At 42.2% G+C, this 19,362-nt stretch overlaps 1 protein-coding gene across 1 annotated transcript in view; it reads left to right on the forward strand.

Annotated features, from left to right (window-relative positions):
* Window positions 1-19,362, forward strand: part of SH3GL3 (SH3 domain containing GRB2 like 3, endophilin A3) — a 144,111-nt gene that overhangs the window by 111,657 nt on the left and 13,092 nt on the right. Inside the window, exons 7-8 of the mRNA XM_065871420.1 lie at window positions 5,745-5,848; window positions 9,404-9,513. Of these exons, the coding sequence (XP_065727492.1) occupies window positions 5,745-5,848; window positions 9,404-9,513 (214 nt within the window). The remainder of the gene's footprint in view (window positions 1-5,744; window positions 5,849-9,403; window positions 9,514-19,362) is intronic.

A 19,362-nucleotide genomic window follows, 5' to 3' on the forward strand; every position in this document is an offset into this window, starting at 1 on the left:
TTCTGGAGGTTTCTAGGATGTGGTTGTTCATCTGTCCTCACATCTGCATTCTCCCAACTGAGAGACAAACAGGGCAGCCAAACAAGGATGACAAACCAGCCTCCTGCCTAGAGGACAGGACTGTCTGGAAAATCGAGTTGGCAGCTTGGGCCTGGGTCCACACTGGCCTCCAACTACTTACCCCAGACCTCGTCTAGACCTTAGAGCCACCTTCAGGGAGAGTGAGGTGGGCAGAGCAGAAAAGCTGCTTCACAAACCCACTTTCTTCAAGAATACAGACCCCAGGGCCAGGCCCCTCTTGCTTTTCCGGCACAGGGTCCAGTCGCCCTGGGTGTCAGGGTCCCCTAATCTCATCAATCAGACGGATCACTCCTCCTCCTATCACGTGGAAAGAAGGAAGGGGTGGTGAGAAGGCCCTGAGTTGTTTACTCCAACATTCATTCCTAAGGGCAGGTGGCATCTGTTTTTCTACCTATTTTTGGCAGCGTTGGGGTTGGGGTAATCAAAGAGAAGAGTCTCCTTTGGCGCCATGCTGTCGTCCTTCGGGGTCTTGTCAGTAAGTGCTGGATTGGAGCCCTTGAGCATCACATCACCTCTTGTCTGGAGCTGTGTAGCTTCCTATTCTACACACAGATGCAAGCCAGCAGGTGTTTTGGTCCATGAGATTTCCCAGGAGCCCAGAAGGGCAGGTCTAGGGCTGGTTCTTTCTGCTGTGCCAGGCTGGGATGAGGCACCCAGAGCAGCCCTCCCCTAGGAGAGGGGCCCCTGTGCCCCGCACAGTTAGCTCTGAGGTGGGGGTACAGGATATTCAGCAGTTGGTTCCCAGTCTCCACCGCCATTTCTTGGGAATGCTAAATCACCCCTAGGCCTGTTAACACTCTCCTCTCCTGTCTTCACAGAGAAGTTTATTCCTCACCACACAACATAATGGAATGTAGGTCTTTGACATTGGCAGGGGCCAGAAATATCACACAGAAGATGCCACTTCAGACCGACGAGGCCAGGCACCTGCAATATTCTCTAAGCTCTCCTGATACAAATCCCCAGCCTGGGGACCCTCCCTCTGTCCATGGGCTCCCAGAACAAGTGGAATTACTAGATTCCAGATTCCTGGGTTCTTTCCATGGGTCTAGAGTGGTGTTTCCCAAAATTCATTCCATGGGATGTAGTGTGTGTTGCATGACTAATGTCTTTATGGTCAAAGAAGTTTGGGAAAGCCTGGGTTAACCAAAATGAAACAGGTTTGCTTTATCACAAGACTTTTCAGAGTCTTTATATGAATATATGAAAAATTAATCTCCAAGAGATTCCTACAAGAGGATACACAAGGCAGCTTCTCAAAGTTATTTGACAATAGCACTCTTCCACACCGCTATTATTATTATTATTTTATTATTGACGTATCAAGGGACTTATGATGTATCGAATAAGGCACTTAGGAAGTATTGGACTAGTAGAAAGAAAGCACTCCTGCCACAGAGTGAAAGACCTGAAACCTGCTTGTGGTTTTGCCTCTGTTCAGCTATATGCCCCTAGAAAGTAACTTTCACCTTTACAGTGTCAGGCAAATGAACCCCTGCATGCAAGAAATTCTTTAGAAGTATAAAGTGGAGAATAAGAGTGTAGAGGATTGTTATCCATGTTATTAATTTAATACGAATTTAATGGCCTGACTCAAACTTTCTCAGAAACTCTAAATAAAGGCCTTTGCCTTATTGGAAAAGGCATCTGTTTAAGACCAGACTGCAAAATTCCTGAGAAATTTTCCTCCAGCTTCTCTGAGGAATCCAAAAAGAGTGGAGTCTTTGATATGACAGAGCCAGAAATCAGTTGGATTATCACAATTCACGTCGAGAGTGGCCTCCATTGGAAGTACGTCATTTCAGTTGTGAAAGGGGACAACTTGCCAGGTCCCAGGAGATGCACATTTCTGCATTCATGCGTGCTGTGTGTACTGTATATTCCAAGGATCTGGGCGGGGCAGTACCTATTCACGTCAAGTTCTCTCTGTTCTCTCCGTGGTCTTCAGAGTGTGCCTCTGTGCCCATTTACCTGGCTACCGACCAGTCCCTTGGTAACTGATTGTTGGAAGGTCTGAGGAGATTTCACAGCCCTGCTCCTTCTCTGCCACCCCAATTTCCATATCCCTGTTGCAGAGAGTTGATCTTAGAGAGCCTTTACTATGTAGTCCTTTGAGCCATTCTTCCTTTGGTACAACCAAAATTCCACAAGCCTCCTCAATAGCTGTTGGTCCACAGGCTCCCCCAGTGGCTCAGATCCCACCCAAGTGTCCCTGGACACTTTCCACAGCTCTTGGGAACTTCTCCCGCTCTTAGTCTCTGCCCCCATCCCCAGAACTAAGGTACTTCCCAACAGCCTCAGTGGGTTCATTAGCACCATGAGTTTGGTTCCTATGAGTCTCAAGGTAACAACTCCCATCCCCCATAAACAGGGGTCCCTGAACAGAGCTAGTCCCATTGTTAGATTTTGCTTCATTTGAGAACAGGCCAAAGCAGCTCTGAAATGGCAGTGTCCTATTGCTGCTGAATCATCACAAATCTGTGGCTTAAAACAACACAAATCTATTATCTTGAAGACTGGAGGTTGTAAGTCCTAAAATCAAGGTATTGGCAGGGCTGAATTCCTCCTGGAGGCTGTAGGGAAGAACCCATTTCTTTGTCTTTTCCAACTTCCAGAGGCCACCTGCATCCCTTGGTTCATAGCCTCTTCCTCCACCTCAAAGCCAGCAGTGAAGCATCTTCAAATCTCTCACTCTGGTTCTGCTTCCACTGACGCATCTCCTTTTCTTACTCTAACCCTCCTGCCTTCCTCTTAAAGGACCCTGGAATTATATTGGGCCCACCCAGATGATGCAGGTAATCACCTAATCCCAGATCCTTTACATAAATCACATCTGCAAAGGCCCTCTTGCCATCTAGTAATACATTCACAGATTTGGAGAAATAGGACTTGGACGTGATTGGGGGCCACTTTTCTGTCTACCAAAAGCTCCTTCTGGTTTCATGGTTCCGTGTACCTCCCAGGTAGCATCATGGTCCTCACCCCGCCCGTTTGTCAGCGAGCATTGCCTTTGTCTGGCCTCTGCCTCCTTCACCTCTAGCTGCCCCATAGGGAAGTCTGTTTGCATCATGAGTTTCTCACTTGAGGTGTCTGAGCTGGGTGTGACCTCATCTGTAACAGCAAGTGCACTTTACTTTCAGAGACTGGAGCTAATTCTCTGGTAATTCTGTTCCACTGTGTGTGTCATGGGAACCCTTGCGGGGTGTGAGGTCACACTTTACTCTCAAGACGGCACCAGCCAAGTGGCAGCACAGGTCTCAGGTGGCAGTGGAACTAGGTTTTTCTTCTCATCCCAGGTGATGTTTCCTGCTTCAATAGATGAATTTGCCAAATTGAGTGGTGTGGCCAGTGGAAGAAATGTTTTACCTTCTGGACAGGTTTTGACTCTTGCCAGGCCTGGGTTTATTGCAACCTTGATTCTGCCAGTCCAGGTATTGAATTCTCATTGGGGTTTGGGAAGCAGAGGCCACCTGCATACAGCTCACTGCTCATGGCCTGGGGACAGCTGGAAGCTTCCATTTTTCTGGCAGGGAAAGGCAGATAATCCACTTGGGGCACTACATGGCTTCACTGTCAACAAGAGACTTATAGCTTCATAACCACCTCTTCAGCAGTTGCATTGAGCACCTACTATGTGCAGGCGCTGTACAGCACTGCTGTTGTCTTCCAGGTTTTAAGGGAGCCCAAGATCCATTTCCTTCCCAAAGTCAGCCATCCAATGAATCCAAATGCCTCTCTGGAATACATAATCTAGTATTTTAGCCACATCAGAGATGACAGCTGGTGATCCCCCCTCCCAACATCAAGTGTGTTTCAAGGAATATTCATTCAACTACCTTTCACTGTTATAAGATGTCAAGCATATTTCAAAGTGGGTATTAATATATAAATTAACTTTACTAAAGATAGAGAAGTGTGGTGCAGATTTTAACCAGCACACAGCTCTTACACTGTAAGGAATCCATAGCAGATTCTACTGTGATCCTGTTAGGCTGTGGTGCTGGACTTATTTAAAAGTACGTGTAAAAGCCAAAGAGGTGAAACTTAAGAAATCCTTAGGATTTTGTAGGGGCCAGGCTGTCTTTGTTTTGTTTATTGGGTTTTTGGAAATTTAAGGCTAGGCTTGTTGCTCTTCCAGCCACAGAGTGTGGTGAAATAAATGTGATACAGTGGGATTTCATCTTGCAGACGCTGATCACAGTACGGCTCAAGTGGGAGTCCACGTATATCTTACATGAACATGAACCCCTGTTTAAAATGGTGTTCGTGGGCAAGGAAAATGAAAGTATAGACAGCTAAAGCACAGTCAATAATAGCAAATGAAAATAGCTTAGATCTTTGAAGGCAAAGGAGTCCATGATTGGTTTTGCAGGGTGAGGGTGTAAGGGTGAATAAACAGGCAGACTTTCCGCTAAGCTGATTAGGAAACGAAGTAAGGAGGTGATGCATAGACTATGAGGAAGCTTAGGAAAGAGGGGGATTGATTTTGATTTGTGCCTTTGTCTGGTTCTGGAGTTCACGGGATTCACGCTGCCTCCCACCCCCTCCCTGTCCCATCACCTCAACCCAGTGGTGCTGCCTCTGAGGCTTGTGGAAATCAGCTTAATGAATCCTTCTTTTCTGTAGCAGCCCCTCAAACACGTAGGGAAGCAGGGAAGGGAGCTCCAGTGCCCTACTGGAGATGGCTCTTCCTCAAATTATGCATGCCCAGGCCTTCCAGGCTTTTTTATGTAACATAACTTTTTCATTTTAGTTTTTTACGTCCACTGTAATTTGGTCACTGATTTCATGAATGTCTTGGTTCATGGGAAAGAGAGCTGCCAGAGTCTTTCTAGTTCATTCCTTTGGGCTGTTTTTTTCAGGGAAATGATTTTGCGCTGATAGCAACAAAAACATATAGGGGGCAACAAAAACATATAGGGGGCTGGCAGGTCTTCGCCTGGTGCGTGCCCTGCTTCCTGGCTTCCCTTCTTATCCAAGAACAGCTTAACTTACTTAGTTTCTTTCTTTCTTCTTCTTTTTTTTTTTTTTTTTTTTTTTTGCGGTACACGGGCCTCTCACTGTTGTGGCCTCTCCCGTTGCGGAGCACAGGCTCCCGATGCGCAGGCTCAGCGGCCATGGCTCACGGGACCAGCCGCTCCGCGGCATGTGGGATCCTCCCGGACCGGGGCACGAACCCATGTCCCCTGCATCGGCAGGCGGACTCTCAACCACTGCGCCACCAGAAAAGTTCTACTTAGTTTCTTGATGTGACTTAGCTAGAAAGTGCCCGTAGAGACACTTCGCTAAGGAAGCAGTTCATTTACTAAACCTTGGCTTCATTTGTAACTGGAAAAGCTTTATCTCTCCGTTTTCAGATCCATGAACTTTATAGCATAAACATCTCCTGAGAAGATCATCTAATTGGAAAAGTAGACCTTTTTTTATTGAGTTAAATCAACTTCATAATCACAAATAAATTTGAACATGTTTTTCCAGCACTTATAGCTCTATACCATGACCTGTGTGATTATTACTTCGTGATGAAATGAAATGAAATAGACCAGAACCCAGGCAGACAGGGCGCTTCCCTGCAAAGCCGGGTCTTTGTTGCTGGTCTCTTCTCTTTCTGAACATTACACAGGCGCTGGCTTCCATGGAGTAATTTTCCACTTCTGCTGCAGGTAGAACAAGTCAGCCAGTTGGCCGTGTTTATAGATGCAGCTTTAGACTATCACAAACAGTCCACAGAGATTCTGCAGGAGCTACAGAGCAAGCTACAGATGCGGTAAGAGCCGTTGCATTCATTGTAAGCCTAGGGCTGCAGAGTTAAAAATCAATCGAAATCAGTCTCTCTCTCTTTCTCTCCATCTTCCCCTTCCCACTGCCCCATTCTGTTTTGAATTTTCTTTAGCTGGCTTTCATGGTTGGGTGTGGGATAGCACTGAGATAATAAATAAATGGCTTTGGCCAATAGGACAGAACTAGGAACTGGGAAAACGGATCTGGAAGCTTTTCTCCTTTTTCTTTTCACTCAAGCCTTTACTCATGACCTGTGTTTAGGGCAACCAAAGTTTCTCACTTGCCTTCGAATTCAGCCCTTACAGAGCTGTCCTGGCTTCACTGCTGACTGGATGAGGGTTTAGCTGAGGGTGGGATGGCATATACTCCCTCCCCAACATCTAGGGATGTGGAGAGGAGTGAGATGATATTCAGTTAGTATGTAAATGTCTCGAAAAAGATGTGTTTTTACTTCACCAGCATAAATACCAGCCCATGTTCATAACATTGACTCTGAGAGATACTGAAAGAGTCAAAAATACCCTCTGAATGGTCAAAGAAACATTGCTGGGTTCCCTGTGACTTTACTGATAAGTGTATTCTCTACTTTTCTGAAAATCAGTAGTGTGCATGGTAAACCTATTAATTAAAATACTGGGTTAAAAAACTACCCTAATTTTTGACCAGGTTTGATAACAGAAAATTGGTTTACACAGGATGATTATAATGAATAAATTTGGAGAGATTTTTGCTTAAATCAATGCAGTAATTATAGAGGGAAGACAAAAGGTGTGTACAGTCTCTGAACTATCCACTTTTGTAGGCAGGTAGTTCACCTACTGCTCACATGAGCATCTTTTCTTAATTCTATCTTTATATGAGGAAAAAGAGAAGGAAGCTAACATTGTTGAGTGCCAGTTCATCCCTGGTACTTGCTAGATGCCTCAGAGACTTTATGAGAGACAAATACTTTACAAATATAGGCATACCTAGGAGAGATGGGGAATTTGGTTCCAGACTACCACGGTAAAGCAAATATTGCAATAACGTGAGTCACACAGTTTTTGGTTTCCCAGTGCATATAAAAGTTATATTTTACACTTAACTGTAGTCTGGTAAGTGTGCAATAGCATTGTGTCTAAAAAAAAAAAACAATGTATATACCCTAATTTAAAAATACTTTATAGCTAAAAAAAAGCTAACCATCACCCGAGCCTTCAGCAAGTGCTAATCTTTTTTGCTGGTGGAGGGTCTTGCCTCAATGTTAATGGCTGCTGACTGGTCAGGGTGGTGGCTGCTGAAGGCTGGGAGGCTGCGACAACTTCTAAAAGAAGACAACAGTGAAGTTTGCTGCGTTGATTGACTCTCCCTTTCACAAATGTTTTCTCTGTAGCAGGCAATGCTATTGGATAGCATTTTACCCACAGTAGAACTTTTTTCAAAATTGGAGTCAATCCTCTCAAGCCCGGCTGCTGCTTTATCAACTAAGTTTTATAATATTCTAAATCCTTTGTTGCCATTCCAACAATCTTCACAGCATCTGCACCAGGAGTAGATTCCATCTCAAGAAACCACTTTCTTTGCTCATCCATAAGAAGCAACTCCTCATCTGTTAAAGTTTTATCGTGAGGTTGCAGTAATTCAGTCACATCTTCAGGCTCCACTTCTAATTCTGGTTCTCTTGCTATTTTCACCACATCTGCAGTTACTTCCTCCACTGATGTCTTGAATCCCTCAAAGTCATACATGAGGGTTGGAATTCTTCTTCCAGACTCCTGGTAACATAGATATTCTGACCTCTTCCCATAAACATAAATGTTCTTAATGGCATTTAGACTGATGATTCCTTTCCAGAAGGCTTTCAACTTACTTTGCCCAGATCCATAAGAGGAACCACTATCTATGGCAGCTAGAGCCTTATAAAATGTATTTCTTCGAGAATAAGATTTGAAAGTCGACACCACTCCTTGATCCATGGGCTGCAGAATGGATGTTGTGTTAGGAGGCATGAAACAACACTGATCTCATTGTACATCTCCATCAGAGCTCTTGTATGACCAGGTGCATTGTCAATGAGCAGTAATATTTTGAAAGGAAATCTTTTTTTCTGAGCAGTAGGTCTCAGCAGTGGCCTTAAAATATTCAGTCAGCCATGCTGTGAACAGATGTGCTGTCATCCAGGCTTTGCTGTTCCATTTCTGGAGCACAGGCAGAGTAGATTCAGCATAATTCTTAAGGGCCCTAGGATTTTCAGAATGGTAAATGGGCATTGGCTTCAACTGAAAAGCCACCAGCTGCATTGGCCTCTAACAAGAGAGTCAGCCTGTCCTTTGAAGCTTTGAAACCAGACATTGACTTCTCCTCTCTAGCTATGAAAGTCCTAGATGGCATCTTCCAATAGAAGGCTGTTTCATCTACATTGAAAATCGGTTGTTTAGTGTAACCACCTTCATTAATGATCTTAGCTTGATCTTCTGGATAACTTGCTACAGCTCCTACATCAGCACCTTGCACTTTTATGTTATGGAGACGGCTTCTTTCCTTAAACCTCCTGAACCAACTGCTGCTAGCTTCAAACTTTTCTTCTGCAGCTTCCTCACCTCTCTCAGACTTTGCTGAATTGAAGAGAGTTAAGGCCTTGCTCTGGATTAGGCTTTGGCTTAAGGGAATGTTGTAGCTGGTTTGATCTTCTACCCAGATCACTACAACTTTTTCCATATCAGCAATAAGGCTGTTTCACCTTCTTACCATTTGTGTGTTCATTGGAGTAGCACTTTTAATTTCCTTCAAGAACGTTTCCTTTGCATTCACAACTTGGCTGTTTGGTGAAGAAGCCTAGCTTTTGGCCTCTCTTGGCTTTGGACATCCCTTCATCACTCAGCGTAATCATTTCTAGCTTTTGATTTAAAGTGAGCAACATGAGACCCTTTCACTTGAAGACTTAGAGGCCATTATAGGGTTATTAATTGGCCTAATTTCTATTTTGTTGTGTCTTAGGGAATAGGGAGGCCTGAGGAGAGAGAGAGAGAGAGAGAGAGAGATAGGGGAACAGCTGGAGGTGGTAGCTGCAGCAGTCAGAACACACACATTTATCAGTTAAGATTGCCGTCTTACATGGCGCAGTTTGTGGGGCCCATAATAATTACAAGAGTAACATCAAAGATCACTGATCACAGATCACCACAACAAATATAATAATAAAGAAAAAGTGTGAAATATTTTGAGAATTACCAAAATGTGACAGAGATACAAAGTGAGCAAATGCTTTTGGAAGAATGGCACCTGTAGTACACAGGATTGCCACAAACCTTCAATTTATAAAAAACGCAATATCTGTGAAGGGCAATAAAATGAGGTGTATCTGCATAGAGTTGAAAAACTACATTTGGGATATCAAAGCTATCACTTTGGGCTACTCACGAATCAACGTGTAAAAATCACCCCCTTCACGACCATCACCTAGGACCTAAATTTGTAGGCTTATTACAGCAGAGCAAACGTAGGCTTGGAGGCTTTGCTTTCCTCATCAGCTGTCTGACTGACCTTCAAATCTGTATTACAGAATATCGGCTGCATCCAACGTCCCCAAACGAGAATACAAGCCACGGCCCATGAAAAGGAGTCCTAGTGAGCTCAATGGGGTATCCACCACCTCTTCAGCAAAGGCAACAGGTGAGATGACCATTCTGTGGGTGCGGTGCGCCCTTCGGTACAGCTCTGCTGGAAGCGTTTACTTACTGCTTATTGTCGTATTCTGTGTGATTATCTTGAGACCTCAGATTTCTCTCTTATTATTTGGAGAATTCCCTTTTCCCCCTAGTAATGCCCCTTTTCCTACTTCCTTGTTTCGAGTACTTATATCAAGGAAGAATTCCATCACTTTACTTATTGCCTTCTAATGCGTCAAACCTTGGCCATACAAACATCATGCTACATTATCTCTTATATTTACATTTTTAACACTTTCCAAATATTTTACTAATTTTAAAAAAGTTTGAATTAGCATATGTTGAGCACCTGCTATATAGTAGGCACTGCCTTAAGTGCTGCCTCATTTTCTAATTAGACAAATGGCACAAATATATTCCTAAATAAAACGATCAAACTGAGAAAAATAAAATTCAAGTGGTATAAATCATGCTCTAGTTTCCTATGACCACCCACTCCATCCCAAGCCCCTCTCTAAGAGTAGCCATTGTTAAAAATTTGGTATGAACACTGTCATATCTATTTATGTGCATAGATAGAGACACGATATACACACCGTTTTAGATTTTTTGCTGTTTTTTAAATACAAGATCATACTAGATGTATTGTTCTGTGGTTAGCTTTTATAAATGTATCACTATTTCTTGGAGTTATTTCCATGTCATGCATATAGATCTATCCCACTACTTTTTAAAAATTTTTATTGGAGTATAGTTGATTTACAATGTTGTGTTAGTTTCAGGTGTATAGCAGAGTGAATCAGTTATACATATATATACATTCACTGTTTTTTAGATTCTTTTCCTATATGTCATTACAGAGCACTGAGTAGAGTTCCCTGTGCTATACAGTAGGTCCTTGTTAGTTATCTGTTTTATATATAGTAGTGTGTATATGTCAATCCCAATCTCCCATTTTATCCCTCCCCCGCCTTCTTCCCCCTGGTAACCATAAGTTTTTTTTCTACATCTGTGACTCTATTTCTATTCTGTAAAAAGTTCATTTGTACCATTTTCTTTAGGTTCCACATATACACGATATCATATGATATTTGTCTTTGTCTGACTTACTTCACTCAGTATGACAATCTCTAGGTCCATCCATATTGCTGCAAATTACATTATTTCATTCTTTTTCATGGCCGACTAATATTCCATTGTATATATGTTATCCCACTATTTTTTAATGGCTTCCTAGTTTTCCATTATACATACCATTTCCCCATTAATGGACATTAAGGTTGTTTCCAGTTATTTGCTAAAAAGAATGTCCTTTATCTGCCTCCACATGCTGATGGGCAAGTCTTTCTTGGAAATGAAATTACTGAGTTAGAGTGAATGCATTTAAGTGATCGTAGATATTGCCAAATTACCTGCTAAAACGGGTACACTACCATGAATGGAGCAATACATGCTTCCCCATACCTGTGTCATTAGACTTCAATTTTTGCCAAGCATTAATGGATAAACAATGATTCTTGGTTCTGTGCACAACTGTTAATTTGAGATTCCATGTTAGTTTGCCTATGGTGCCGTCTATTACTGCTGCCTATTTTCCGTGGTTTTGAGGGATTAGGGATGCTCCGCCGGGGGAGGTGCACTGGTTTTTAGTTGTCTGTCTGGTTACATTCCTCATGGCACTGTTTCAGGTCCCTGCACGCAATACTCCTTCCTGGAGGCAGACGCCTGGGCTCCCAGGTACTTGGTACAAAGCCGGGATGGGAGGACTTAACCAAGCTGCTCTTTTCCCAGAATGCCAACCAGTCATCCAGCTCCCCAAGCCGCTTACTCTGAGTTTTGCGCATCCTCCAAATCCACTTTTGTTGCATCTCTCTTTGGGAACCATTTTGAGCTTCATTTCCTCCATCTGCTGCTTTCCATCTTTCAGGTATTCCTTGTATTCCTCATAATTTATGGTCTACCAACAGTGCTCTTTCTTGTTCGTCCATTGTTTGGAATTAAAGACATACCCATTTTATAATCATTAGTGATTCGATACATGAAAGGAAGTCTGCGATCTTGCACTCAGTCTGCTGGATTAATGCAAACTTCAAGTCATTCAGTGTCGTACGTCCCACTGGCTGCATCTCTCTGCTGTTTGTTACTCAAGATGGCTTTAGGTGCTAAATGGATATAGAGCTGGAGAACCTTGAATCACATCATGAGAAAATTATTCTTTTTTTCAATTCTCTTTTAGTCATTCTAATTTCAAGGAGATAAAGCTACAGCTTTGTGCTGGAATATTTTTATGTCCAGCTTTAACAGAGAAGATAGACCTCAGGCTAAAAGTCTTCTACAGGCAAAAGTACCTACCTTGAATTTAATAAAACTGTCTATTTTTCATCATAATTATGCACACGGTTACAGTCTCTTTATAGCATGTAGTACTGCTTTTTAATTTACATTTTGATGTAAAGTTTTTTGAATAAAATTGATTTCATTAGAATATTATCAAGAGGATACTCAGGTACAGTTCTCTGGGAAGTTCTTTTGTAGTGTATTAGGGTAACACTAGTTTCTGTTTAAAAAAGAAGAGACACCCAAAGTACAACGGATGCTCGACAAAATAAGATTTTCTCACTCATGCAACAATCCAGGGAGGATATTCCAAGAGGATGGGTGGTCCTCGTCCGTGGAGTCACTCAGGAGACACAGCTGATGGTAGCTCTGCCATCTTCATCCCTGTGGCTTCCAAGTTGTCCTAGTTGTTGCCACTCCAGCCAGAAGGAAGGGGAGAAAGAACAGAAGGCGAGGCTAGACATTTCCTCTTAAGCCAGTGAGGCAGGAGTGACACACTCACATTCCAGGGATGAGAACTCAGATCCAGTGACCACAGGTCGTGGCAAAGCAAGTTGGGAAGTGCAGTCTCTAGCTGGGCAGCCATACCTAGCTACATCGGGAAATCCAAAGCAGCCACTAGTCTATAGTAACGATGGAATTCTGCTGGACAGGAATGGCAAGGATTATGTCAGTGAAAGAAGATTAGACCCTGTTTCTGCTCCCTTGGAAGGTGGCAGGAGGAATCGTTCCTGTCCTTTAGCCTGTAGGTCCCTAGATTTGCCTTCTCAGAAGTCCTTCATGGCCTCCACATCTTCACTTCACATCCGAAGTGGCCTTTGGAAACCTGCCTCCTGTGAGAATTGTGCTTACTGCTGCTTAGGGGCCTTGAGGGTTCTTCGAGTTTCAATAGATGCAGATGTTTTCAGGTTAGACCTGCACTTCCTTTCACAATTCAATGCCTCCAAAAACGGAATAGCTTCTGATCTGTATCTCCCAGGCAGTTCCATGTGCCGGTAATCACGTCCAAGTTTCTTTCTTAGATGTAGCTCTTAAGACTGCTTTACTTCTTTCCTTTCTTGTCTAACCTTTCTTAACTTATTGAGGCTACCTCGAGGCCATCTGAAACAGCAGACTTGAGTGAGAAGGCAATACTTTTAGATTAATCTTTGCTGTGGAACTAGGTGCCTTCACTGGGTTGAGAGAAGTCTCTGAGAATGATTTGGAGCTCAACCTGCTGACCCTCTGTTCCTTGGGGGTACAGAAGCTTTTCTAATATGCTGGGACCCAACGTCTGATTTTTCTCTCTTCTCTTTTATCTTTGCTTGCAAACTGGGCAGTTCTTCTCTTTCGTATAATAATTTGCTAGATGTACCAAGGATGGGAGGTAACATCCACTAACATTCTGTTTTCTCCAGTTCCTTCCTTTAGAGCCCCTGGTATGTGGTATGCTTTGAAAGTTATCATAGGCAAAAGTTTTACCATATGTTTTTCCACACCCTAACAAGGGTCACCAGCTTTCACACCGATTATATCTGTTTCTTCTTCATCACTACCTGGCCACTGAGTCAGAGCCACTAATTTTAGCTTTTTTCATGACAATACCCCACTTCTGGTACCAGTTTTTGCTTGGTAGTTAGGGTAATAGTAGTTACTGTCATACAGAAACTCAAGAGAGCAATGGTTCAAACAAGATAGAAATTAAGAATGGAAGTCCAGGGCTAGAGATTTCCTCTTAGGGAAATGAGCCAAAGGTGGTTCACATCACTTCCACTCCCATCCCACTGGGGAGAGCTTAGTCACAGGACAACAACTAGCTGCAAAGGTTGGGGGGGAGGTTCGCTGGAGAGCCACATCCTAACATTATATTACTGTGAAGAAGGAAGGAGAGGGTTTTGATGGCCAGCTTGCAGTTTCTAGCATGAACATCTACTACAAATAAGTTGTGGAAAAAAATGTCTGACCCCACATAATTCATTTCTGTTAGAATGTGGTACCATGTACAGGCGGTATGGGAACGTACATTAGGATAATCTAAGGGTTAGCAAGCTCTTTTTGTATTGGGACAGGTCGTAAATATTGGTTTGGCCAAAAAGTTCGGGTTTTCTTATGAAAAACACGAACGAACTTTTTGGCCAACCCAATAGTTTACACTTCGTGGGCTATATGGTCTCTGTTGCAACTACCCAACTCTGTTCTGGTGTGAAAGCAGCCACAGACAATATGAAAATGGATGGGCATGGCTGTGTTCCATTAAAACATTACTTGGCCTGAAGGCCATAGTCCGCCAACCCCTGGGGTGACTCATTGGGAAATCAACTTAGCAGTATATATCAAAATTAAGAAAAATGTTTATATACTCTCAGTGGCTTCATTCCTGGAAATGTATCCTAAAGAAATAATTTAAGCAAAAGCATATTCCTCTATCTATTACAGTACTATATAGAGGAAGAAAAAGTTGTTAGTGGGAACAGCCTAATGACCAATATTTATTTATATATATTTGTCAATAGTAGGATAATGGTTAAGTAGGCAGTGGTATATCAAATGGGGTAGTATGCAGCTATTCAAAGTTACTAACATGGAAATTATGTAGTCGCATAAAAATGTTTAGGGTTTGATATTAAGTTGAAAAGAAAGACACAGAGTTATAAGTGTTCTATGATTACAACTTTGTAAATCAATATCTGCATGTAGACCAGGCTAAATGGTAGGATTATGGGCAGCATTTTCCTGTTTTCAAGATATTCTCTAAGTTGCATTTCAGTAAGCATATTTGAATAAACAGAAATGTATTTCATAATGAGAAAATTGATGGCTTTTGAAGAATAGGTGTACTTCCTTCTTTAAAGAAAATTGTGTGCCCCATTATATTCTCTATTCTCCCTGCCCCCAGGAAGCTCAATGCCAGATGTGAAGTGCAAGCACAGCAGTCATTAAACTAGAGAATGGACTTGAGGATATCGGGAGGGGGAAGGGTAAGCTGGGACAAAGCGAGAGAGAGGCATGGGCATATATACACTACCAAGTGTAAAATAGATAGCTAGTGGGAAGCAGCCGCATAGCACAGGGAGATCAGCTCGGTGCTTTGTGACCACCTAGAGGGGTGGGATAGGGAGGGTGGGAGGGAGGGAGATGCAAGAGGGAAGAGATGTGGGAACATATGTATATGTATAACTGATTCACTTTGTTATAAAGCAGAAACTAACACACCATTGTAAAGCAATTATACTCCAATAAAGATGTAAAAAAAAATAAAAAGCAAAAACTATAAGAATAAAAAAAATAAAAAATAAAATGACCACAGCTAGTGCATGTGCCCCTCCTCCCCTTTGTCGAGGGCGATCATGCACCCTAGTTTGCTTGGGACAGTCCCAGTGTATGTCTGTTGCTCTAGTATCATTTTTAATAGTCCCCTCCCACCTTTACTCACAGGTTCTCGCGTTTGGATGAAAATATGTTGTTTCCCTACTTTTGATGGCTTTACTTTTCTATTTCTGGTTTGTAAAACCTCTATTCTGAATACATATGTCATTGTAATTCATTTCAAAATTTCTGTTTAGAAAGAAGCTGAATATAAACAAACTAACTAAAAACTTTGAAAATGAGTACCAACTCCAGCCCACCTCCCTCCCTGTATTATATCTGAATGAAGCAGAATCAGCAGACCCCAGGACCCCAGGGCTCAATCCCTACCCCACCTTCTCTGCCCTTACAGCCTGCATCCAAACTGGGGGGTAGTTCTTGGAGATGAGGCCTCCAGTCAAGCTTCCAAGATACCATGCTCTCATTTGCTATGAGAGAGAACTCAGTTTTCCTTTGATGAAGGTGTTTTCATCTACCTATACTAAATTTGACCTCGCAGACTGGCATAAAATAAAAATGAAAAAGTATTTTAATTAAAGTAACATTTACGGGCATAAGGACATAGCATTTGAGTACCAAAAATAAGCCAGGTATTATTATTTGATGCTTTATATACATAACTCATTTCATACTCGTAACAATATTGCGAGGAAGTGATAAAAAATAAAGCAGTAATAAATAATAATTTAACAATATAGCAGTTACACGTCTTGAGTCCTTACTAGGGGTCAGGTCATGTATTAAATACTTCAGACACATTTCTAGTACCATTATTATGCCCATTTTACAGATGAGTAAGTGGAGGCTCAGAGAGGTTAAGTGAGATTTCCCTGAGGTCACAGAGCCTGTAAGTAGCAGAGCTGGGCACTTCACCTTATAGATTTTTTATTTTATATCTTTAAGAAAGAATACTGGGAAGTGTTAGCGAATGTTCAAGAGCATCGGGAATGATTTCTTTCCAAGGTTCTTGATCAGAGGGAATTGGGGAAGGAAGTGGTTGCCAAGGGAGTCTGTTGTATTCATCTGACTTGGAAGAAAAAAACACTGATAGGACAGTGAGTTCCTTGGCTTCCTCATCCAGGCTGTGCGTGTCAGTGCTTACGTCCCCTCCTTCTCGGCCAGTAGCTCAGTCCCTAGGCAGATTAAGTTGTTAGAAGGGTGATTGTCAGCCAGAGATCACAGATGTGCCAAAGATGGCTTTTAAGAAGGCTCAGTGTCCACAACTGGATTCTCCACTGCGGCAAACTCCATGACATGCCTCTGCCTTTTCTAGGCTGCCTCTAGAAAGTTCCCTTGGTGGTAGCTTTCGTCCCCATTTCAGCATCGGGCTTCGTTGATTTGTGGGGAGAATCTGCAAATGTGCAGAGATCTTGTACTGTTTGTTTCTAAGGCACAGTTTCAGAAGAAAATGGCATTTTTATAGCCTGCGTTAATGGGAAATCACCTTCCATTAGGATTCTGAATGATTTGCACATAATGTTTATAAAGTGAAGGAAAAATGTCAAGCATTTCACTAACAATTTAAAGCAAAGCTCACAGGACTCTGCCAGAAGTGAATTCCAAGAACATTTGCTTCATCATTTCTTCTTTCTAAAGAAAAAAAAGGGAGATGAAAGGACATAGATCAATTAGGCAGAATCCATTGTGGGACTGAGATGGAATCTTCGATAATATCATTTCTAGGTACTTAGGAGAATGAATGAAGTGAGCCAGAAATGGAGAAGGGGTTGGGGGGGGGGGTTGGAAATCACATCTTGAAATGATGGATTGCAGACAAAAGTCCAAGTTTAGGCCCTGGCTAGGAGAAACCACCGCCTGTCCAAGTGTGGGGTCATGACGCCTCCGCAGCGTGTGCTGCCTCTGTGTCCCCAAAGAGAAAGGGAGGCCGAGAAAAGTCTTCGTGCTAAAATGCGTGCCTGGGTCGTTCCCAGAAAACCCTTGGTTTTGAGGAAAATAGTATAGGAGCTTGTGACCTATGCTCAAGTATCTTCCCTACCCTGGGTGAGTTATCGCTTGCTGAATTCTAAAGGTAAAGACTAGAAGACAGAGTATCTTTTACATTTTTTCAATCAACTCATTTCTTTGTGAAGGTTTTCATTTTCACTGCTGTTCTTAAAGAGGGCACCACTTTATATAATCACAACTGAGGGTTAATATGGACCAAACTGAGATGGACGTTAAGAATGTGGAAGGCTGAGATGAGTGAACAAATGTGGTTTCCAAATGTGTGCTACAGGCCTTTCAGAGCGAGGCAAAATAAATCTCTCAAATGGCTTATATTAAGACGTTCTAACTCCCTGTAGGTACAAAGAGACTTTTATAAATGCCTTCACACTTCTGAGGGGGCTCGGATATAATGTTGAGAGCCTAAGTCGTTCCCCTCAGCGGAGTGAAATCTCTAGGATTACATTAGAAAATAAACGTGTATTCAAAAGTAAAGTGTGAAGTGTGAAACTTAAAGAAGACGAGCACTCTGTAAATAGAAATAGATGTATTTTTAACCTAAATTTCCAAAGAGGAAATTAAAATTTCACACAGCAGTGACAATGATGATTGCTCAGTCAGCAGCTATTTTTCATTTTTTGTCTTCTGTTCTTTCCACTTTTTTCTTATTTTTTATTTTTTCCCCCTGCCACCAGCCCTCCCCCAATATCCATTTCTGTATATGATCGACTGTGGTTCAGAGTCAGAGTTATAGACAAAGAGAAATAAGCAAAACACAGGAGCCCCACATTGGAATTCAGACTCTAGCACTTATTCGCTGTGTGACTTTGGGAAGAGTTTCTTAACATCTCTAGACTGATTTCTACTTGTCCCTAAATGAAGTGATTGGACTTAGTACATTCCAAGTTTCTTTGCCAGCTCTAAATTCTGTGGCTGCAATAGTTATCTTTTCTGAGTGCTCAGCATTCGTAAAAATTTGAAAAGTGCAGATTGAACATTTTTTTATTTTCTGTATTTTAAAAAATATTACTAAAACTTAAAATGTGAACTCTGATGAGTATTGTTGATCAGTAGCCATTGATGTGCGAAAGGGGGAGAGTACTTGTTTTATTTTTCATCTCAAGGAAGCTTTAGAGAGAAAGGTTTTCTCGCTGCAGGGAATGGTTTCCTGTAACTCTTCTAAATAGTCTGCAAAAAGAGTTTTTGAAAAGCCTGTAGGACGTAATTTCTAACTTAGTTGTAGGAATTTTAATACTTCTTGGCTGAAATGGTTATATTGTCTCAAATGCGTATTCAAAAATCTTAGTATATGTTCTACAATGGTATGCTTGGTCTTTAAGCTAAAATTTAAAATACTGTTATCTAAATAGTAATATATGTACTTACGTTTTTAAAAATAGCCAGTAGAATTCAGTTTCCAGGGATTACAAACAGGGCAGCCATGCACCACAATCCCAGAGGACTTTTCGTTTGAATCCTGGACTTGTTTGTGATACCTCCTGGGCTTGTCGAGTGGGTGTGGCCTCAGGTGCAAACCCTAATGCCAGATCATGGGAATGAGAGAGGTAGGAAAGTGTAAGAAAACAATGCCAGGCCAGTGAAACATGTCTGACGACAGACCTCCAAGTCAGGAGCACCACAGGCAGAGGAGTCTGTAGCCACCTAGAGAACACTTGCCCTGTCCAAACAGCAGCTGCTTGTTGCCTGAGAATGTGGACCTAGGATAGCCAGCCTTTATGATTTTCCGAGAGAAGCCAGAAATCATATATTTATGTGCAATCTCCTTATTTTTAAAATGTTGTCAACTAATCCACACTGTACAAAGCAAGGAGCAGGCCAAGCAAAACACCATCTGCAAGCTGATCCCCATGCCAGTGGCCAGGAAGCCACCTCTGATTAAGGCTGTCATTTGTCTTCCCTTTTTCCTTAGTTCAGAGTGGCAGAGCCAACCCACAAGCACTGGACCTGGCTGTAGTTGAGGAGTCACCTCCCAGGAAACTTTGTTAAGTAAATGGGCCGTGGCTTCTGAGAAATGTGCAAAAGTCATCTCCGTACACAAGGGAAAGCTTTGTAAGGGGGGTGGGCACAAACTTTACTAGTTAAACCCATCTCATATAACCTGTGTAAGTGGTGGAGGATTGGTATCAAGGTAAAAACAAATTACACATGCTTATTTTTATAGATTGTAATGATTAAGCTTGAGTTCCATTGACAAGTCATTTTAATA

The sequence above is a fragment of the Phocoena phocoena genome, chromosome 2 (assembly GCF_963924675.1).
Source record: "Phocoena phocoena chromosome 2, mPhoPho1.1, whole genome shotgun sequence".
In the NCBI taxonomy this organism is placed as follows: domain Eukaryota; kingdom Metazoa; phylum Chordata; class Mammalia; order Artiodactyla; family Phocoenidae; genus Phocoena; species Phocoena phocoena.